General features: G+C 39.9%; 1 protein-coding gene and 1 pseudogene across 19 annotated transcripts in view; one reads left to right on the top strand and one right to left on the bottom strand.

Moving 5' to 3' along the window:
• Window positions 1-22,991, top strand: part of BAZ2B (bromodomain adjacent to zinc finger domain 2B) — a 303,102-nt gene that overhangs the window by 200,295 nt on the left and 79,816 nt on the right. For all 19 annotated transcript variants that reach the window (XM_053596953.1, XM_053596957.1, XM_053596946.1 and 16 more), the window contains 3 exons: window positions 1,484-1,694; window positions 10,154-10,246; window positions 10,352-10,413. In XM_053596953.1, coding sequence (XP_053452928.1) covers window positions 1,484-1,694; window positions 10,154-10,246; window positions 10,352-10,413 — 366 coding nt within the window. The remainder of the gene's footprint in view (window positions 1-1,483; window positions 1,695-10,153; window positions 10,247-10,351; window positions 10,414-22,991) is intronic.
• On the bottom strand, window positions 695-1,111 carry LOC128589971 (cytochrome c, somatic-like; annotated as a pseudogene).

Raw genomic sequence — 22,991 nt, 5'->3', positions numbered from 1 at the left:
ACTTAGGTAGTAAATAATTCAAAAGTTTAATTTGCCATTTCTTGACATATTGACTTTTAAAAGCATGACCTTATAGATTGTCTATAAAAGAAAATAAATGTTAAATATTCTTTATTTGACATTACACACAAACCACATTAAAATGCCTCTCAATAAATAAAAGGTAGCATTTTAGTAGACCCCGGGAAATTAGATTGGCATAATAAAGATCAAAAGTACAAAGTAGATATTGCTACTTTCTCTCCACCCCTCACCTTTAACAGGCTAATGAACACCAATTAAAATGCCAGTGAATCTTATTTGGTTCTGAGACAGTGAGGGAATTTCACCAGTATTTAAATATATTCACATAATCAGTTATATAAATCTTAATATAAAACCATTCTTCAATAGGTTTTGGATGGCAATTTACTACCTTTGTGAAAAGGTAAACATCACTAATTAAATCTGACCTCATCTTTAGAAATGGAAAACAGTGATTTACTGAACTGGAATCACTATTAAATAAAAAAAAAAACGATCATATTCATTTAACTATAACCCAGTCTTAGTTAAACTGGGACTGTCCAAAAAAAATATTCTGTCACTCATTCATGATCTGAATTCTGGTAAATGAGACCAATCAAATTAGGGTACACACAAAAAAGGCTGTGAGATAGTTCTCTTTTGTAATAAATAAGGCAGTGGCCAGCTATTACTCATTAGTAGCTTTTTTGAGATAAGCTGTCAAGTCTGCCCTTTCTCCTTTCTTCTTAATGCCAGCGAAGATCATTTTTGTTCCAGGGGTGTACTTCTTCGGATTCTCCAAACACTCCATCAGTGTATCCTCTTCCCAGGTTATGCCTTTGTTCTTATTGGCGTCTGTAAGAGAAGCCAGCAGCCTGACTTGTCTTCCGCCCAAAGAGACCATGGAGATTTGGCCCAGTCTTGTGCTTGCCTCCTGTTTCCACAGTATGGCACTGGGCACACTTCTGAACAAAAATCTTCTTGCCTTTCTCAATATCATCCATATTTAATTCAGTCTTTCATTGCTGACAGTACCAAAGTTCCAAGCTGTAAGCTGGACATCCCATACCCTCAGCATATTTTTTTTTTGATTGAACTAATAACCTGCGAGAACAATCCATAGAGGTTCATCACAGAACTAATACTGTATTTTCAAATATCTGCTAACTTTATGGTCATTATAGTCAGAAATGGTGATTAAGGTATATGTATCTCTAGCTATAGGTTCATGAATACAGATACGGATCTCTATGTAGTGTATTTAATTAAAGCTTAAGTCATTAAAGTAAGAATGCGAAAGAAATGCCAAAGGTCATGAACAATTATAAATCTAAATTTAAAAAATAAAATCCTTAAAGTTTGTCGGCTTTATACATTTCAAAGTATCTATGATTTTTACTTGGAATTTTCTGACATTTTGATCTCTTATGTTTATTTTGTTTGTAATATATTATTTTTATAAAATGTTAATTAAAAGGGAATGCAGTGGTGTCTTTTGAAAGAAGAGGATGTCATTCCTCGTATCAGGGCAATGGAAGGTCGTAGAGGAAGACCACCAAATCCAGATAGACAGCGAGCAAGAGAGGAATCCAGGATGAGACGTCGAAAGGGTAGACCTCCAAATGTTGGCAATGCTGAATTCTTAGATAACACAGATACCAAATTGCTAAGAAAACTGCAAGCTCAAGGTAAGAAACAATGTATCTGATGCTAATAATTATTAAAAAGTATACTAAAATTATTCTTATCTTTTTGACTTAGGAATGATTGACACTGCTCTCAATTTCTAAAGTGTAGATATTTGTGTAAGAATAACATGGAAAAATAAGGAGTCCCACTGGTAACTGGAGTTCTTTGATTAGGTAATCTTTCAAGAACCATAGTCATAAATACATCCTACCCTGTGTGTTTAGAATTACAAAAGTAGGTGTTAAGCTTTTAAGGCTTACAAAGAAAGGGAATCAACCAGCGCTTGGCACATGCCTTAAGGTCGTGCCAACCTTCTGGAAATTCTCATTTTAACAGCTCCCGATTCCTTGAGGTGGTACATGGGGATACCTCCAAAATATGTGGATCTGTGGAGTAAATTTTCAGTCAGAGAACTCCAATTACTGGTAAGTAACCCCAGTCTTTTAGTTTGGGTTCTCCTATATTCTGGATATGGTATATATATTTTTGAAATATAAATTGCCCAATTAATGAATTTAATTTCAAAAGTATTTTAAGTATTTTAAGATCACTAGAATATATAATTTATCAAGCTCAAAGTGCATGTCATACCAACCTCAAATAATAATAATTTGAAATTGTACATAAATTATCATTAAAAGGTTCCCATGATACATATGGCACAGAGAAGACTGAGTAAAATGAAATGGTTCTGCTTTGCAGTTTAAGATGCTGATTCTCTTAAGGCTGTCTGAATATATATATCATCATCTGTAAAGATATATGAAAATGTAAAATGAAGGTTTAATAATGAAAACTAACTTAGAAGAGAATTTTACTTCTTCACATGAGCTTTTTACTATTTCTATATGTAAACACCAAAATGTGAAGGAAATGCCTGAAAAATTTATTGTAAGCACCATGATAATATTGGCTTCTTTATTATTGCTTTGTTTTTATTATAGAACAAATATCCATGATAAAAGCTCATAGAACAGAATGCTTTAAAACAGCAGTTCTCAACCTGTGGGTCACGACCCCTTTGAGGGTCTCCTGCATATCAGATATTTACATTACGATTCAGAACAGTAGCAAAATTACAGTCATGAAGTAGCAACGAAAATAATTTTGTGGTTGGGGATCACCACAACATGAGGAACTGCATTAAAGGGTCATGATATTAGGAAGGTTGAGAACCACTGCTTTAAAATAAAATACTCTTATTCTCATCAGTAAAATAATTTTTTTCTTTTTTTTTTTGAGACAGTGTCTTACTGTGTCGCCCTCTGTAGAGTGCCATAGCATCATAGCTCACAGCAACCTCAAGCTCTTGGGCTTAAGCAATTCTCTTGTCCTCAGCCTCCCAAGTAGCTGTGACTACAGGCACCTGCCACAATACCAGCTATTTTTTTGATGTACTTGTCATTGTTGTTTAGCAGGCCTGGGCTGGGTTCGAACCCGCGAGCCTCCGTGCATGTGGCCGGCGCCATAGCCACTGTGCTACGGGAGCCAATCCTCATCAGTAAAATAATTAACAGGTTTTTGTTCATCTTTCCAGAAATGTGTGCACATTCATACAAACACATTCCAGCACTCACATATACATATGTGTGCATATGGTCTTTTTGATTACCAAAATAAATGGACTCATAGTGTATGTGCTATTCAGCTCGCTCTTTTTCCACTCTATCTTGAATATCTTTTACTTACAAATCAACATCATTCTTTTTTTTTTTTTTTTTTTTTGTAGAGACAGAGTCTCACTTTATCGCCCTCAGTAGAGTGCCATGGCATCACACAGCTCACAGCAACCTCCAACTCCTGGGCTCAGGCGATTCTCTTGCCTCAGGCTCCCGAGTAGCTGGGACCACAGGCGCCTGCCACAACGCCTGGCTATTTTTTGTTGCAGTTGGCCGGGGCCGGGTTTGAACCTGTATATGGGGCCAGAGCCCCACCCACTGAACCACAGGCGCCATCCAACATCATTCTTTTAATGGCTGAATATTATGTGATGCCACTAATGTCTTTACCATACTTCATTTAATCAGTCTCTTTTTGATGTCTATTTAAGCTACTCTGGATCTTTGACATCACACTGTTGAAATAAATACATATTGTACATATTTAAACATTTTACACATACTATTTTCAATTTTTGTTCCAATTCATACTTCAACTGATGGCATGTAAATTAACTACCTAGCATGTAACTAAATATTATGTAAGTTTCTTTTTCTGCCCTAGTGTGTTAGCCAAGTATTTCATGTGTTATTTTATTGGTTTCTTCAGACTCATCTCCCTAAAATAATTTAATACAAATATCATTATACCATGTATTCAACATGGCAAATTTAAATTTACCAAATTAATTATATTTTTATTGTAACATAAGAGAAGTTCAATTTTACCCAGTATTTTTCCTCAGGATTTCAAATTGATTTGTATTCAATTACATAGTTCTCCCTTGTTGTATTGGTTTGCATCTTGCAACTTGTGTTACTTTTGATCTTATTGTGTTCATGTGTTTTTTTTTTTCATTGTACATATAAGGATTAAATAACAGTAAATAAATAATTATCAATATTTACAGGTATATGGAATATAGATCGCATGGTATTAGTAGGAGAAGAAAAGAGAATGAATCACTTTATCACTTCATTTCTAAAAGACTTCTACATTAACAGTTTGGGGGGTTATCTGAGAAGATTCTAGAAGTTTCTCTTATATATTATACTACTAGCACTTAACTAGACTGAAAGACTGAACTTAATTTGAAGAAGGATTCAGAACAGTGAGATAAATGTGAGTTTTGAATGTATATCTAAACATTGTGAAAAGAGAGCTCTGATTTCTCAGAGAGTACAAATAACAATCTGGTAAGGAGGCCAGGCCCCATAATGCCAGCTCTCTGGAAGGCTGAGGCAGAAGGATCACTTGAGGCTAGGCGTTCCAGACCAACCTGGGCAACATGGTGAGAACCCATGTATACAAAAAATAGAAAAATTAGCCAGGCATGATGGCGTACACCTGTAGTCCCAGCTACTTGGGAGGCTGAGGCAAGAGATCACTTGAGCCCAGAAATTCAAAGTTACAGTGAGCTGTGCTGACACGACTGCACTTCAGCCTGCACAACAGAGTGACTCTCTCTCTTTAAAAAAAAAAAAGGAAGAAAAAAAACCGAAAATGTTCGAATATGATAGACTTTCAGCCTATATAAATAAACCTGTTTATTTGACGAGATTGTTAACATCTCAAATTTTCCAAAATATCGAATAGAACCCCTCCATTTCATCTATCATAGAAACAGAGATGGTATATAAGTAATCTATATGATGCATCATTATTTTAACATGTAACACTACAAAAGTATTGCCAATTATTAGACACATTCTGATTTTAGAGATGTTAAAAGATTAAAAATCAAAAAGGCTATGTCCAAAATATCTCTAATTTTGTGTAAAAATAAACTTTGTTTAAAAAATAAACTTTTATCTTCAAAATTAAGACAGTTTCTTAAACCATAAAAGATATTTTTCAGATGAATATTTCAAAAATTAATTACAGCTTAATAGAGTTACCAACCATATACCAAATAAATGAGAAGATACTAGAAATAGTTTATTCCTCAGAGTCTGGGTGAACTTTTCTAGGTCTGTAACTCATTTTCTTTCTTCCATAGTGTCTCTAAATATATATATATATATATTTTTACATCTTCTCCAAACATTCACAATGTAAAATTTAAACTATATACACTTTTAATAATTAGGCAAGATTGTATATTCCTTGCTAAAATGAAAAGATATGAGTTGAACTTTTAATGTTCTTTCTGTCCAAAAAGTTGAAAAATAAAAATTACTGTGCCTTGTATGTGGTTTGAAATTGATTCACTGCCCCTTGGAAAGTAAAGATAACTTTTAAGACAATCAGCATGCCCTGCTCCAGCCATATACTGGGAGTTGGCTGGTCAACGCACAGCTGAAGCCTGAGGAAACTCCTCGAGGGACTTGTCTTAATTGGACTTTGAACTTTGGGAAAAGGGGGGAAATGTCACAGGGAAAAGTAAAAACTCGTGTATATATATTAGCCCACCACCACGGTACTATTAAGGCCTGAGTAGGAGAACCCAAGAAGAGTCACAGTCCCTAAAACCTCAAGGCTGAAAAGTAATTAATATTGGCACCTACAGAAACAAGCTGATATTGATACCTCAAATAAAATATATTGTAGTTTCAAAAGGGGGGAATGAGAGAGGATAGCTGAGAAGGGTGAGGTCTAGAAGAACAGGTCTTCTCAAGGAGACCAGAAGAATACATATGCAGGGTCCTCGCCACGGTGACTCAGCTCTTGGGAATTTGTAAACTTAACTTCCTGAAACTTGGAAATTTCCAAGTTCTGTGAAATCCTGTAGTTCTGTAGGGGTGGGAATAGCATCTCCCACTTGATTCAAACTGGCCAATGAGAAGGGTACCTGTGAGGTGGAACATTTTGACTGTCAATAAAAAGGGAAAGACCAAGGCAGTTGGGGAGCACGGCCATTTGGAATTCTTCTATGCCGTAAGCTCCCAGCTGGTGAATAAAGCCCTTCCTCTTATTTAAAAAAAAAAAAAAAAAAGGAAAGAAAGAAATTGATTGATAAATGCATATCCAAATATGCATTTATATATATTATAGGATTTCTTATTAAAAGTTGAACTTCTGGGTGGCGCCTGTGGCTCAAGGAGTAGGGCGCTGGTCCCATATGCCGGAGGTGGTGGGTTCAAACCCAGCCCCCGCCAAAAAAAAAAAATAGTTGAACTTCTATGAGAAAACATCAATTTTGCTTGGAGCAATAGATCATACTTATGCCATGTTTTCTAGAAAACATCGTTTTAATTACTTAGTATATCTTTGTATCTTAAGACAGTTAGGCCTGTATTGTGGAGTTCAAAACTTTCAATTCTTAAATGTTAGAAAAATTATCTGGCATTATTATAGGTAAGAATGATAGTCTTTGGGTGTGTTATTACTAGAGGTTGCTGACACTCCGGGTCAGTTGATAGGTTTTTAATTCTCATAGTGTTGAATGATCAGGAGATCCTTTCTGTGTAATCCCAGAAACTTTGAGTGATGCATATAACCTAATATTGAAAATTACTAGGAAGTTGGAGATATACTTTACTGTCAGCTTCCATTTTATCATTCATTAACACTTCGATTTTACTAGATAAAATTAAACCTTTTACATCCCTTCCTCCCTCTTTTAAAAAATCTCGGTAATGGAAAATTAGCCATAGTAACCAACTTCACTTGAACTATTGCAAAGACATGAGGTTAAGTTTTTAATTAAAATTTCAAAGCATTCAAATTTTGCCTAAAGATTTCTACAGATTATACTATATAGACCATGGAGTCAGAAAGATGTGGGTTTTATATCTTAGCTCTGCTTTTTAACTTCTATAAGCCATTGTTATGTTATTTGTAAGCTAGGCATAATTTTGCCTACCTTATAAGGTAGTTGTGAAGATTAGATCATGAAATTTAATACAATAATGCCTGCATTCAAGAAATGATAGGAATTTAATTAGAGTTCAAATGATTCAGGTGCTAGCAATCATATTCATTACCAATGAATATAATTTGTGGGTTCCTTTTACTTTCCATCAACTACACTATAAAGTAGTACTTCCTAACATGTTTTATAAGAGATATCATGATGATGTATTTAGATCAAATTTGCCAGCAGAAGAAATCAATGGCATTGCATGTTTTCTGTATCTAGTATGCCTGTTGCCACAATAATGCTGGATACCAAACAACCATCAAATCTTAGTGGCATTAACTGTGCAGATGGAACCAGCTAGAGGTTATGTAAGCAACTTTGCTGATCTTGCCTGGACTTATATGTATACGGTCAACTGGCTCCGGTCATGTCCTCAATAATGGGCAAAGCACAAGAGTAAAAGGAGAAAGAGTACAATTACACTTTTAATCTCTACTTTTATCACAATTGCTAATATCCTCTTGCACAGAAGTTCACATGGTTGAATTCAGAATCAAGGGATAGGAAGATACAGTCTTCCTGTTGATGGAACCTGCTGCAAAGTCACATTGCATATGACACGGATAGAGGGAAGAATGAAGAATTGATGCCGTTAATCATGTCCATCTACCCCAGGGTCATGCATACATTTTTCCTTGAAAATTATGAGAACTAGATTGTCCTTCAAAGTCAGTGACATTTTCAATAAATGTGCTGGGAGAATTGGATATCCACATGTAAAAGACTGAAACTAGACCCACACCTTTCTCCACTCACAAAAATTGACTCAAGATGGATAAAGGACTTAAATTTAAGGCATGAAACAATAAAAATCCTCAAAGAAAAAAATAGGAAAAACACTGGAAGATATCAGCCTGGGGAAAGATTTTATGAGGAAGACTGCCATGGCAATAGCAACAACAGCAATAATAAACAAATGGGATTTAATTAAATTGAAAACTTTCTGTACACCAAGGAGACAACAACCAAAGCAAATAGACACCCTATCCAATGGGAAAGGATATTTGCATATTTTGAATCAGACAAACACACTTAATAACCAGGATCTATTAAAGAACTTCAATTAATTCACAAGAAAAAAACCAACAATCCCATATATCAATGGGGAAGAGAGATGAATAGAATCTTCTCCAAAGATGACAGACGAATGGCCAGCAATCATATGAAAAAATGCTCACCATCCCTAATTATTAGAGAAATGCAGATTAAAACCACCCTGAGATAGCACCTAACCCCAGCGAGAATGGCCTATGTCACAAAATCTCAAAACTGCAGATGCTGGCGCGGTTGCGGAGAGAAGGGAACACTTTTACACTGCTGGTGGGACTGCAAACTAATACAACCTTTTTGGAAGGAAGTATGGAGAAACCTCAAAGAACTCAACCTAGACCTCCCGTTTGATCCTGCAATCCCATTACTGGGCATCCAGAAGGAAAAAAAACTTTTATTATAAAGACACCTGTACTAGGCAGTTTATCGCAGCCCAATTTACAATCACCAAAATGTGGAAACAACCTAAATGTCCTTCAACCCAGGGATGGATCGGCAAGCTGTGGTATATGTATACAATGGAATATTATTCAGCCATAAAAAATGGAGATTTTCAGCATTTGTGCTAACCTGGATGAAGGTGTAACACATCATTCTTACTGAAGCATCACAGGAGTGGAAAAGTATGAATCCTATGTACTCAAGTTTGATTTGAAGACAATGACATGGTGAGGCATGGGAGAAGGGGAGATCAGACAGAAAAGGAGGAAAGGGCTGAGGGAGAGGAAAAGAAAAAAAAGAACAAGAAACGGAAATAGTGACTAATTTTCACATAAATTGGTTTTAATTGTAATCAAAGTATATTACTTGTTAATATGTTTAGGATATTGTATCCTCAGTTATAAGTGACATGTTTGTAATTTCTCCTTTATAATGTATTTTCTCCAACTTTAATATCAAGTGTACTTATATCAAGTAGAATGATTTTGATGTATTTCTTCTTTTTCTATTATCTATAAGATTTAGCATGATCTGTTTTTTGAAGTTATTTTTTACTTTTACTTATAAATATTAGTTGTCTATTTTTTGAGACTTAAAAAAAAACTAAGAAGTTAACTGATGACGCCATACTGAATCTCAGAGTCAAAGCATTCTATAATAGACTTATTTGACAATGTGAATGTTACTTTCTTTGCATTATTATTATTATTATTATTATTGCTCAATATTTCGATGAAGCAATTGTCTGATTCCTTTTCTGAAGGTATTTATGTTCCTTCATTCTTTACAAGGTTTTTGTTTCTAATCCTTATCTTAAACATTGTTATCGTTATTAAATTTTAAGTCTTTTTAATTTTGTGAAGGCAAAAAAAAAAAACAACGAAAAAAGTGGAAACCTAATAACACATGTATATATAAAAATAAAAATTAAAAAATAATCAGTGACATTCTACGTTATTTTTATTGAGAAGATTTAGTCCCTCTCTTCAATCATGAAAATATCATTGGACTCAGGAACTCAACTGTTAGTATAGCTAATTGAAATACAAAAGTTTTCAGGGAAGGAGATTTGTGTTTGTTTTATTTTGAGGTCTTTGTCTTTTTTACATGTTTTCTTATTTTAAGGGTGACTGTTACGCTTCTTCAAATAACAGCTACTTTCCTACTAAGTTTACTTGAAATGTGAAAAAAATGCATATAAATGAGCCTCTCTGATGAGGATTAAGAAAACATTTTTTGGATTTTGGTGTATGTTCTCATCTTTAATGAAATAATTTGACAATTTCCAAAGGAAGTAAACATGACATTTTCCACTATACCTTTCTCCTGCTTGCTATCTTAAATATTATATCCTTTATAATCATTTCATTTTCATACAGCTATTGTTTTAGGTTAGCAGTTGTGTAAAGTTGTTAGTAAGATTTTTTGAAATTTTGTATTTTTCAGAAATAGCCAGGCAAGCAGCACAAATAAAGCTTTTAAGAAAACTTCAAAAGCAGGAACAGGCTCGAGTTGCTAAAGAAGCTAAAAAACAACAAGGTGGGTGATTTAAATGATGATAAATGTAAAGAGTGAGTATTGGGGGGGTTCATGAGAGCCCTCCCCATTCTTTTTTCTGATCTATGCTTTGGTTTCTCATCACAGCAATAATGGCTGCTGAGGAGAAGCGAAAACAAAAAGAGCAGATAAAGATTATGAAACAGCAGGTATGTTTATGCATTGGAACTGACTTAAAACATGGACCTTATTTTGAGGATTTATTTGTATGTGTGCATTATCTTCAGTTTCTTGAGTAACTATTTTTTCGCATTAATGTTATATATATTATTTAGAAAGGTGTCTTCTTCCTTTAGTTAAAATTTTACTTCACTTTTTAACAAGATTTTTACTTCAGTGTTTTTTAAAAAGTGATAACTAAACAGTAAATTTGGATAAGTACTTTTAATATCCCGGTAGACTTTGAATATAAGTTGATGTGTTGAATAATTTTCAAACTTTTAAAAATTAACATATCAGTAAATGAAATACATTGCTTGAAAATTCAGATTTTAGTAAGAAAAACTTACTGATCTTATACATGTGAAATATTAGTAAATAATTAAATTCAAGTTATATAGAATAAGGTTTGCCCTCATTGCTTCTGAATTTTTTCCAAGTTACTTAAAAATTGCTACTACAGGGTGGCACCTGTGGCTCAGTGAGTAGGGTGCCGACCCCATATACCGAGGGTGGTGGGTTCAAACCTGACCCTGGCCAAACAGCAACAAAAAATAGCCGGGCGTTGTGGTGGGCACCTGTGGTCCCAGCTACTGGGGAGGCTGAGGCAACAGAATCACCTAAGCCCAGGAGCTGTAGGTTGCTGTGAGCTGTGATGGCACAGCACTATACCAAAGGCAGTAAAGTGAGACTCTGTCTCTACAAAAAAAAAAAAAAAAAAAATTGCTACTACAAAACAATGACAATAGCACTGTTTGAGAATATCTAGTGTTCTGTCTTATATCTACAATGTCCATATGGTTTTAAAATTAAGTGTAGGTCAGTTAAGTAATTTTTAAGTTCTTACAGGTATTGTGAAACAGGTATTCAACTACATTAAAGAAGGGAACTTATGAACTGCTCTTTCATCTTCACTTGCATTAACATTAAAACAGAAAGGAAATGGGGGAAAAGTCTTTCTTTGTTTTGTTTTGTTTTTTTTTTTTAAGACAGAGTCTATGTCGCCCTCCATAGGCTACTATGATGTCACAGCTCACTGCAACCTCGAACTCTTGGGCTTAAGCGATTCTCTTGCCTCAGCCTTCCAAGTAGCTGGGACTACAGGCGCTCACCACAATGCCTGGCTATTTTTTTTATTTTTTTTACAGTTTTCATTGTTGTTTAGCAGGTCTAGGTCAGTTTGAACCCGCCACCCTTAGTGTATGTGGCTAGTGCCATAACCACTGTGCTATGGGCACTAAGCCAACATTATTCTTTAAAACAATTTTAAACAGCAAGTAGTTATTTCTGAGTGTGAAATGAAATCAGTTGTATCACTCTGTAAATAGTTAAATAAAAAGCTCAAGTTAGACTTGATGTGATTATCACTAGGATTTCTCCCTGTGTTGATTAAAGCAATAGAAAAAGTTGATACAGAGTTGGGATTCAGAATTTAGAGTTTCTGTTGTTGTATCCATCACAGCCTGTAAGGATAGACTCGGACCTCACTTAGGTAAAATCAGATGGTGATTTTATTACACCTGCACAGGGAACTGCTGCTGAAAGAGGCAGGTGGCCCGAAGTGGAAGGCAGACTGATTTTTATACCCTTTTTTAGTGCCATGTGGCAAGCAAGCTAGTACAGAAGCGGAATATTGCAGTTAGCTCAGGGCAGGGTTACAGCTTGAGAAACAGTTTGAGCAAGTTTCTACTATTGTTTGTTCACCCAGAACTATAGTTTGAGAAACACAGCTTGAGTAACTTTCCACTATTGTTTGTTCACCAGGAAGTATAGTTTGAGAAACACAACTTGAGTAAGTTTTCACTATTGTCTGTTCACCGGGAACTAGGGGGGTTTTCAGGAACTTGGGGACTTTTCTGTGTTTCTTGTTCTGAAGCTGTTTCTCAGTCTATGGGGTGGGATGGGCATGGCTGAGGGACTGAGCTTTTGGGAATCTAACAGAGCCTTTTCTCAGAATCTATGGGGGATGGGGGGAGACTGGGGTTTTGGGAGCTAACAGGCTTTTACATTCCCCACTGGTCTTTTTGGGGAATCAAACCCTTGATTCATCTGAATCGCTAGAAAGGGGCTAATAGTGGATATGCATTACCATTACTTTTATGGTTTGGAGTCTTTGTTGTATGAATGCTGTGAGGTGGTTGAAGATGATGGGGCCACATGTAATTCCAATTAGAAGATGCAGGAGTGTTCCGGCTATAGCTGATAAGAGGGTGGTTAGCCATGGGGACCAGTTAAAGAAGATACAGGAGTGGTCCGGCTATAGCTGATAAGAGGGTGGTTAGCCATGTTGACCAGTTAAATAATGTTTTATACCAACTATTATTTTCTTTCTGTAGCTCCTCCTGCTTATGCAGACTCTTTCTGACTAGGGCTAAGCTGTTTTTTATGACTTCAGAGTGGTTGATATAAAAACAACATGTTTCCCCTAGGGCCATACAAAGTCCCCCTTGTTTTAGAAATAGTGAATCTAAACCCCTTCTGTTTTGGAGAACTACCTCCGCTAGTGAGTTTAAAGATTTCTCTAAGTGGGCAATGGAAGTTTCTAGGTTTTGGAGATCTGAATCAATTTGAATTGTGAGTGCTTTGAAACTTGGGCTAAGGGGCCCAGTCGCCAGGGCCATGGTACTTATGGCCATGGTGCCTGCTAAACCTATGCCTACAAGTAGGGTCACTAAAATGGGGGCTCTAGTTTGTCTTTGTAAGCTGAGGAGATGTTCTCGTCCCCCTTGTCCGGAGTAGATGTAGACTTGAGGAATGATATGGGTCGGGACACAGACTTGGCGGGTGTTATATAAGATTAGGGTATTAACACAAGGAGTTAAACCAATGGAGCATGCCAACCAAGTTCCTCTGGGGGCTACTAAATAATAAGGGGCAGTGGGGCGGGTGGAGTTGGGATGACCTCTAAGCAGTTTCCTAAGGGGTAAGGGGAGTTTTCTAAGGGGTATCCTGGGGATGTAATACACAGACCTTGTCCTTGTAGATCTCCTAAGGTTAAGGTAGGTGTGGAGCCCCATGTACATATGCTGCTGTTTTGCTGTAAGGCATTGGATGAGGCGTTTAATATCTGGGTTGGGGAGGATCCAAGGGTTGCATTTTATAGCTGCTACTACATAGTACGGTGGGGCCGGGTTCAAGCAGAGCCAGCAATCATTTGTTAGATCAGCATTTGTGGTATTTGCAAATTTAAACACTGCATCTAGAAGAGTAAGTATAGGGGATGCAGATGAAGATGTAAGGGTGGGCAGTGATAGGAGATGGTGTTTGGTCTGGGATGGTGGGGATTGGGACTGCAGGGGGAGCCTGGAGGGGGGCTCTGGATTAAGGATGAGATTTGGGCCTACCGGCTGAACAGGAAGTGGCCAGGGGGTTTTCTGAATGGTAAACAAAAGACCAGGGTCCTTTCCGCTGACTTATAATCTGAATCCCCATGTTAAGCCTCTCCTCCATTCTTCTTTCCATCAGTCTTTTATAAACAGCTTGATAGGACTGCAGTTACTGCTTTGGGTATAGGCGCCTGGACCATCTCTGCAGAATTCTGTCTGTGGATCTTTGGTTATTCCCCACGATACTAAAGTTTCACAGCCCCAGTTTTTACAATAGTAGTACTGCCTCCCCACAAGATTGCCCGTTAGAACTTACAGTTGCAGGGCATAGACAGAAGTCAGTATTTCTGAGTTTTTTTGCTGACCGCAGACCTATACAGTTCCAAGGTTGTCCGTACCTTGATGGTGTTCTTCTCCAGCTGTTGCCGAACAGGGTGCAGAGGTCAAAGCAGAAGGCTGGTTGGGTGTCTGTTGCTGAAGTGTGGGTGACCTTGGTGCCATCTTTGGTACGGGAGAGGATCCAATCGTGGTGGGTGAGTTGGTATTGGTTGTAGTAGTGTCCCCTCCTGCCAGCTCCTCAGCTGGCATGGAGTAGGCAGATGAAGATGAGGAGGAAGATTTGCATAGTCCAAGTTTTAGGGGGTCCTCAGTGGGCTCAAGGCGCCATTTTGGGGGGATATGGTTCTCGGTGGCCTTCTTGGTGTGGATGTAGTGGAGCCATGGCTTCTTTCCTCCGACCTTTATGGCTGTTGGGTAAGATAACAGGGTAAGGACCCTCCCACTGGGGGGCTAAGGTTTCTGGGTTATGTTTCTTTACCCAAGCCCAATCTCCAGGTTGAAGGTTGTGAAGTTGCTCTAGTGGTGGGGTACTGGTGGGGTCAGACATGGTTGGCTGAATTGCATCTTGGAGATCCTTGTGTAAGTGCTGCCCTGGCTACACATTTACCTTCATGGATGTAGCTACTGCTGTCCATGAACAGGTCAGGGTCAGTGGTCTGGAGGGGTGTGTCCTTTAAATCTGGTTGCAGGCAGGAAAGGGTATCCAGTGTGTCCAGGCAATCATGAATGGGCCATGCCGGGGTCATCTGGCAGGAGGGTGGCTAGGTTTAAGATGGCTGTCTTACAGAATGTTACTCAGGGTGGGTCAAGAAGCAATACCTGGTACTGAGTGACACAGGAGTTGGAGATCCACCAGTTAGGGGGACTTCAGAGGATAGTTTCCACAGTGTGGCCCCCGACCACCTGCAGGTTCTGGCCCAGGGTTAGCTTCTTTGCTTCTCTGACTAGTACAGCCATAGCGACAATGGCCCGCATGCAACCAGGCCATCCAGAGGCAACTGGATCTAGACGTTTGGAGAGGTAGGCGACAGGTCTCTTCCAGGTGCCTAGGATCCGGGTAAGGACTCCCTTTGCCACACCGGTGGTCTCAGCTATGAATAGTTGGAAGGGCTTGATGATGTCAGGCAGGGCCAGGGCAGGCACAGAAGCAAGGGCATGGTTTAGTTGGTTGAAGGTGTCTTGTTCAGCTTGTCCCCATTTGAGGGGCTTGTCGCCTCCCCCGTGCTGGCATACAGGAGCTTGGCTATATCTGCAAAGCCCAGGATCCATAAATGACAGTATCTGACCGCCCCCAGGAATTCACATACTTGCCTCTTGGTAGCTGGTGGAAGGATACGTTGGATGGCTTCAGTCCTTCTCTTGGAAAGGGCACATTAGCCTTCTTGTAGTTCATATCCCAGATAGGTTGCGACCATAGTACACAGCTGTGCCTTTTTGGCAGAGACGCAGTATCCCAGTCTCTTCAGTTCTCGGAGGAGGTCAATAGTGGCATGCTCACACTCTGGTTCTGTCTCAGCAGCTAACAGAACATCGACATATTGCAAAAGGGAGACATACTGATGAGCATCCCCAAACAGGAGGAGGTCTTTACTCAGGGCTTCATCAAATAAGGTGGGGGAGTTTTTGAAGCCCTGAGGCAGGCAAGTCCAAGCCAGTTGTCCAGTTTTCCCGCTCTAGCAGGAGAGAGAGGAATTGTAAAGAAAGCATCTTTCTAGTCAAGGACTGAATACCAAGTTCTAGAAGGGGGGATTAGGCTGAGTAAGGTGTAGGGGTTCGGGATGGTGGGGCAGATCGTGTTCGTTTGGGCATTCACCTCCTTTAGGTCCTGGACAGTTTGGTAGTCGTTTGTACCAGGTTTTTTAACGGGGAAGAGGGGAGTATTCCAGGCCGATTTGCAAGAGACTAGTATGCCCAGTCCCTGGAGTCGGGTGATGTGCACTGCAATGCCCAGGCTGGCTTCCCGGGATAGCGGGTATTGGCAGACTTGGACTGGGGTGGCTCCACTGGAGACCTGCACTACCACTGGTAGTTGGTGGCTTGCCAAGTCTGGGGGATTGTCCTCAGCCCATATCTGTGGGATTAGTGACTTCCAAGCACAGAAGTGCTCTTCCTGAGTTGGGATCCTGTTGAGTCCTTCAAAGAACAGTATTCGTTGCCAAGAGGAGCAGAAAATAGGATATGGGCAGGGCTGTCAGGTACCGTCAGGACGGCTCTAGCCGGTTTGAAGTTAGACAGTGGCACAGAGTTTTTGCAACAGGTCTCACCCCAATAAGGGGTATGGGCAGTCCGGCATGACCAAAAAGGACTGAGTGATAGTGCCCCTATCCAGGTCAGTTATGCGGGCCATGGTCTAAGGGACTGCCTGGAGTTCCCCGGTGGCACCCACAATTGTTGCCCTTTGTTTTGTGCTGAGTCCTTGAGGTTTCTTTAAGACTGAAAATGTTGCGCCTGTGTCTATTAGGAAGTCCACAGGTTGGCCTCTGACTTGTAAGGTTATCATGGGCTCCCAGGGGGCCTAAGGGGAAGGCACCCCGACTCCCTCAGTTGACATCTTCCCCGATGAGGATTTTAGCCTGTGTCTGTGTCCCATTATTTTTCCAGTGTCCCATTTCTTTACAATAGGTGCATTGATTTGGCTTTAGTGGGGGTCTAGACCCCCTGCCTTGTGGAGCTCCTTGGGCTCGGGAGTGCTCCTGGAGGGCAGCTATAACGACTTTGGCTGTCTGTTTAGTGGTGGCCACGTCCACGGACTCCTGGTTGTTAAAGACCCGCAGAGCTACCTCCACCAACTCACTGAGATTTTTCCTTTCAAAACCCTCGAGTTTCCACAACTTTCTCCTGATATCAGGGGCCAACTGTGCAGCCTAGACTATATTTATAGCCCGCCTGTTTTCAGGGGCCTCTGGATCAATGGGAATATAAGTTCTATAGGCGTCTAATGGCCATTCTAAGAAAGCCACAGGGCTTTCTGTGGGTCCCTGAATGATTTCACTAACCTTAGATGAATTGGTTGGCTTCTTAGTGCTTGCCCGGAGACCTTTCATTAGAATCTGGCGGTACTCGAGTAGAGCTCTCCTACCTTCATCAGAGTTAGGGTCCCATAGGGGTTGGTCACTTGGGAAATGAGCTTGGAGGAGAGCTGCATTGGTGGTGCGCTGCCTGTCCAGTCCTTCAACAGCTTTTCGGGCTACCCGCAGGATACGCTCACGCTCTTCAGACGTGAACAGAACCTGGAGGAGTTACTGACAGTCATCCTAAGGGGTTGGTGAGTGAAAAAGATAGTTTCAAGAAGAGAGATTAGTCCCTGTGGTTTCTCCAAGAAGTGGGGGTTCTGGGTTTTCCAATTGTACAAATCACTAGTGGAAAAAGGAACATATATCATGAATGGTTGTCCCCCTGAGGCTGGGGTGGGGCCTAATTGATGCAAGGGTAAAATGGGAACTGCCAGAGGAGAGGGTTCCACTCCCCGGGGACTCAGGGTAGAAGTGGAATCTGGACTGGGGGGCTAGTATGTGGTTCCTCCCTGGGTCCATGGTGCAAGGGGGAGCCGAAGGTGCTGGGCCTCTGGGTGGGGCTCATATGGATATGGGTACAAAGAATGGGGCTGGAGGGGAAGATCCAGGATGGGAGTCTTTGGGGGAAGGGGGCAATACAGGAGCCCCAGACCCCTGTCCTTCTACTTAGGGGTCTGGGTCTTGGGGTGGTGCATTTTGGACGGACCTGGTGGGGAGGCAAAAAGGACATGAGAAGGGTTTAAGTGTTTTCCGCACTTTCGAGTGTAAGCCGGCCTTTCGGAGGCAATGTCAATCCACATATCAATATAAGGAATTTGGTCTGGGTGACCAGGATGGCTGTAAATGATGGTCTGAATACTGGAAAGAAGAGAGATGTTAAAAGAGCCGATGGGGAGCCAGCTGCAGCCAAAAGAAGGCCAGTCCAATTCACAGAGGGTTCGCAGAGTGCCCGGTTTCACTTTCTCACTGCAGCCCCTGGCACAGCGGCTGAAATCAGAAAAATTATTGAGGAGACACTCTAAAGGAGTTAGCAGGGTGGATGGTCCCTGTCCCATTGCAAACAAATTATAAAGTGGACCCTGACAAAGACAAGCGTAAACAATGACACAGAGAAACTGACAACCTTAGGAGACAGGGAGACGTCTCTACTCTGTCTCGGGAACCGACTCTCAGCTGCATCCAGCTAGTCAGGTTCCCCCAAATTCTCTAGAGATCCAGACAGACTTACCCAGGGTGCCACGGTTGAGTCACCAGAACAGAAAATTTGGGACCTGTGCCCTGATTCCACGCGTCCGAGGGCCCCGGGGCAGAGTAACGTCTCTCCGAGGCCTTCCCCTGGAGCCGTCAGCCAGCTGGGGGCCCAGGTGGGGATCCGAGGGCAAGGATCTCGCTGGGGCTTCCAAAAACGTAGTAGCCGTCGCAGCCTGTAAGGATAGACTCAGACCCCACTTAGGTAAAATCAGATGGTGATTTTATTATACCTGCACAGGGGACCGCTGCTCAAAGAGGCAGGTGGCCAGAAGTGGAAGGCAGGCTGATTTTTATACCCTTTTTAAGTGCCATGTGGCAAGCAAGCTAGTATAGAAGCGGAATATTGCAGTTAGCTCAGGACGGGGTTACAGCTTGAGAAACACAGTTTGCGTAAGTTTCTACTATTGTTTGTTCACCCAGAACTATAGCTTGAGAAACACAGCTTGAGTAACTTTCCACTATTGTTTGTTCACCGGGAACTATAGTTCGAGAAACACAGCTTGAGTAAGTTTTTACTATTGTTTGTTCACTGGGAACTAGGGGTTTTTTTTGGGAACTTGGGGACTTTTCTGTGCTTTCTCATTCTGAAACTGTTTCTTGGAATCTACCGGGGGTGGGAGGTGGGGAGGAGGGACTGGGGGACTGAGCTTTCGAGACCTAGCAGAGCCATTTCTTGGAATCTATGGGGCGGATGGAAGCTGGGGTATTGGGAGCTAACAGGCTTTTACAATGTCAAACTCTAGAGTTAAACCTAAAGTTAAATATGGGCTCTGTTACTTAATAATTTTGCAACCTTAGATGGATAATGTAACCTCTAAGTTTCCTTCCTCCATTGTGAAAGAAGAATTTCAGTATCTGAAGATTAAGTGAGATAATGAATGCAAAGTGGTGACTACCATGCCTTGTGCAAAACAAATGCTCAAATTTCTAAGGATACATATAAAATAACAAACAATATATAGTAGAATCTCTGTAAGTTGACCATTGGAAGGAATATAATAAACTGGTCAATGGAGGGAGGTGGTCAACATAAGGAACATCCACTGTACATGCAGTGCATTTCTGGACTATGAAAATTAGATTAAGGGTGGCCCCTGTAACTCAGTGGGTATAGGCACTGGCCACATACCCCAAGGCTGGCTGGTTGTAACCCACCCTAGGCTAACTAAAACAACAATGACGACTAAACAAACAAAAAAAAAATAGCTAGGTGTTGTGGTGGGCACCTTGGGAGGCTAAGGCAAGAGTATCACTTAAGCCCATGAGTTTGAGGTTGCTATGAACTGTGACACCATGGCATTCTACCCAGAGCAACAGCCTGAGACTCTGTCCCCACTCCCCAAAAAGAAAGAAAATTAGATTAACTTAAGTAGGTAGTCAAGGTAGGGAGGTGGTTAACTAAGGAAGTTCTACTGTAGTACTCTTTTACCATAATTTAAACTAGTCAGTTGTAAAGTTGAATTGTTTAGTTTGTTAATTGTGACTAGTAGACATTGTGAAGTTGGCTTAAAATAGGTAGCCTAATGAATGCATCTGTTAAAATATAGTTACAGAATTACATATATATGTGTGCGTGTGTAGGAATAAGTTCACATTTTATTTTTGAGTGAAATAGTTTTGTTTCTGTTATACTTTTTTTTTTTAAATAACTTATCCTGTTTCCTAGTGACTAGAGACCTATTAGATCTTACTGGTACTGTAAATTCAGCTTTCTGATCCTAAAGGTTTAAACTGGCTACAACCTCAGTCCACATGGTCTTTGCTATTCATTGAAAAAGCACTGGGCTCCAAAAATTTAGCAACATTTGTACAAATGAACTGATCTTCATTTTTTTATCAAGATATTTATCTGAGGCTAATCTCAGATGTCATCTGATGCATTCCTTATTTCCTAGTAAGTGAATCGAAGTATAGAATAGTTCTACTCACATAGTCTATTACATGGTACCATTTTAAAGTAAGCATTAGATCTAGAATAAAAATGTAGAGGACACTTGAGAGCCAGACAACCTCTGAGCAAGATGATTTGCAGCTCAGAGGCAGACCCTTGGGCAATTCATCTGCAGGTGTTCTTTGCGGAGAAAGAGAGGAGCCCATGGCAATCTTTAAGCACGCAGTCATTGTCTAGTATTCCCCCCACCTGTCATGTACCATCTCAATAAAAGGCTACTGCTGTTGTAGCTTGGGGCTACCTTGTATTCAAGATTAGCTCACCTCCTGCAAGCTTGTACTTTGAATCCATGTCACACCTGGATCCTTCGCCCGGCAACCCAGACCGGGGCCATAGGGGTCATGACATAGAATAGTAGCATATATTTCTCATTTGGATTATTTTTTCCACTCAGTAGGCCAAAAATATCACCAAATTCCTTAAAGCAGTTTTGTGGAAGGTTGCAGAAGCATTATTATGAAGCAGGAGTACAGGCATTGTAAGATTACAACCAGGGCTCTCTATATTAACTATTAGACATTAGGCAGAGTAACCAGCTCAGTGCTTGATTACTCATCATTACAAAATGAACCTATATAATAATAATTGGTAATCTTTATATGCTAGTGAAAGCACTAGTATTCATCTACGTGTGTGTATGTGTATCTCTCTTAGACAATTAAGAGTATGTGTTTAAGCCCAAGATTAACTACCTATTTCTGTGTAAGAGAATAATGAATGACTTTCACTGACTTGAAAACATATACCACCTTATAATCTTAAGATTGAAGGGCGGCGCCTGTGGCTCAGCGGGTACGGGCGCCGGTCCCATATACCGGAGGTGGCGGGTTCAAACCCAGCCCCGGCCAAATTAAAAAAAAAAAAAAAAAAGATTGAAAAGAATAGAAATATTAACAAGAGTATGCTTTTCTTAGGTCTCAAGTTCTATTCCAAATAAATACTTCAAATATGTATCAAATAGAATCTTTTCTAAGACTTAGAAATAACATGAAGGATACACTTTAGGGGGGAGGGTTATTTTTGGCAAGCTTTAATTAATATTCAGTAATATAGTATCACTTAGAGCAAAATCATAGAACGTAATCAGAACAGTCATTCCTCAAATCTCATTATCCTGCAGTAGATCCCTTCAGGGAATCAAGACCATCAAAGTATAAAAAGGGAAATAAGTTAAAATCCTTTAAAAAGATTTTTTTTTATTGTTGGGGATTCATTGAGGGTACAAGAAACCAGGTTACACTGATTGCGTTTGTTAGGTAAAGTCCCTCTTATAATTGTGTCTTGTCCCCAAAAAGTGTGTCACACACTGAGACTCCCACCCCCCCTCCTTCCCTCTCTCAGCTCTCCGCTTCTCCGACCCCCCACCATGTACTAGGTCATTAATTGTCCTCATATCAAAATTGAGTACATAGGATTCATGCTTCTCCATTCTTGTGATGCTTTACTAAGAATAATGTCTTCCACTTCCATCCAGGTTAATACAAAGGATGTAAAGTCTCCATCTTTTTTAATGGCTGAATAGGATTCCATGGTATACATATACCACAGCTTGTTAATCCATTCCTGGGTTGGTGGGCATTTAGGCTGTTTCCACATTTTGGCGATTGTAAATTGAGCTGCAATAAACAGTCTAGTAAAAGTGTCCTTATGATAAAAGGATTTTTTTTCTTCTGGGTAGATGCCCAGTAATGGGATTGCAGGATCAATGGGAGGTCTAGCTTGAGTTCTTTGAGGGTTTTCCATACTTCCTTCCGAAAAGGTTGTATTAGTTTGCAGTCCCACCAGCAGTGTAAAAGTGCTATTTTCTCTCCACATCCACACCAGCATCTGCAGTTTTGAAATTCTGTGATGTGGGCCATTCTCGATGGGATTAGATGATATTTCAGGGTGGTTTTGATTTTCATTTCTCTAATGATTAGGGACGATGAGCATTTTTTCATATGTTTGCTAGCCATTCATCTGTCTTCTTTCGAAAAGGTTTTGTTCGTGTCTCTTGCCCATTGATATATAGGATTGTTGGCTTTTTTCATGTGGATTAATTTGAGTTTTCTATAGATCGTAGTTATCAAGCTTTTGTCTGATTCAAAATATGCAAATATCCTTTCCCATCATGTAGGTCGTCTATTTGCTTTGGTTATTGTCTCCTAAGCTGTAGGATCTGAGAGAATCATATGGTCTTTGTTTTTGCTTCTGCTGATACAGTGAATAATGTTTATGGACTTGCATATATTAAACCAGCCTTGCATCTCTGGAATGAAACCTACTTGATCATGATGTATGACTTTTTTGATGATAAGCTGTAATCTATTGGCTAGGATTTTGTTGAAAATTTTTGCACCTATATTCATTGGTGAAATTGGTCTGAAGTTCTCCCTTTTAGTTGGGTCCTTTCCTGGTTTTGGTATTAGGGTGGTATTTGCTTCATAGAACGTGTTGGGGAAGATTCCTTCCTCCTCAATTTTTTGGAATAATTTCTGCAGTATGGAAATAAGCTCTTCCTTGAAGGTTTGATAGAATTCTTGTGTGAAGCCATCCAGACTAGGGCATTTTTTGGGGGGGAGGTTTTTTTATAGTTTATTTGATCTCAGTGCTTGAAATTAGTTTGCTCAGGAGATCTATTCTTCATGGCTAAGTCTAGGGAGAGGGTGTGATTCCAAATATTGATCCATTTCCTTCACATTGTCAAA

This window comes from Nycticebus coucang, chromosome 7, assembly GCF_027406575.1.
Source record: "Nycticebus coucang isolate mNycCou1 chromosome 7, mNycCou1.pri, whole genome shotgun sequence".
NCBI lineage: Eukaryota > Metazoa > Chordata > Mammalia > Primates > Lorisidae > Nycticebus > Nycticebus coucang.
Note: the sequence above shows the minus strand (reverse complement) of the source record. Positions and strands in the feature narration are given on the sequence as shown.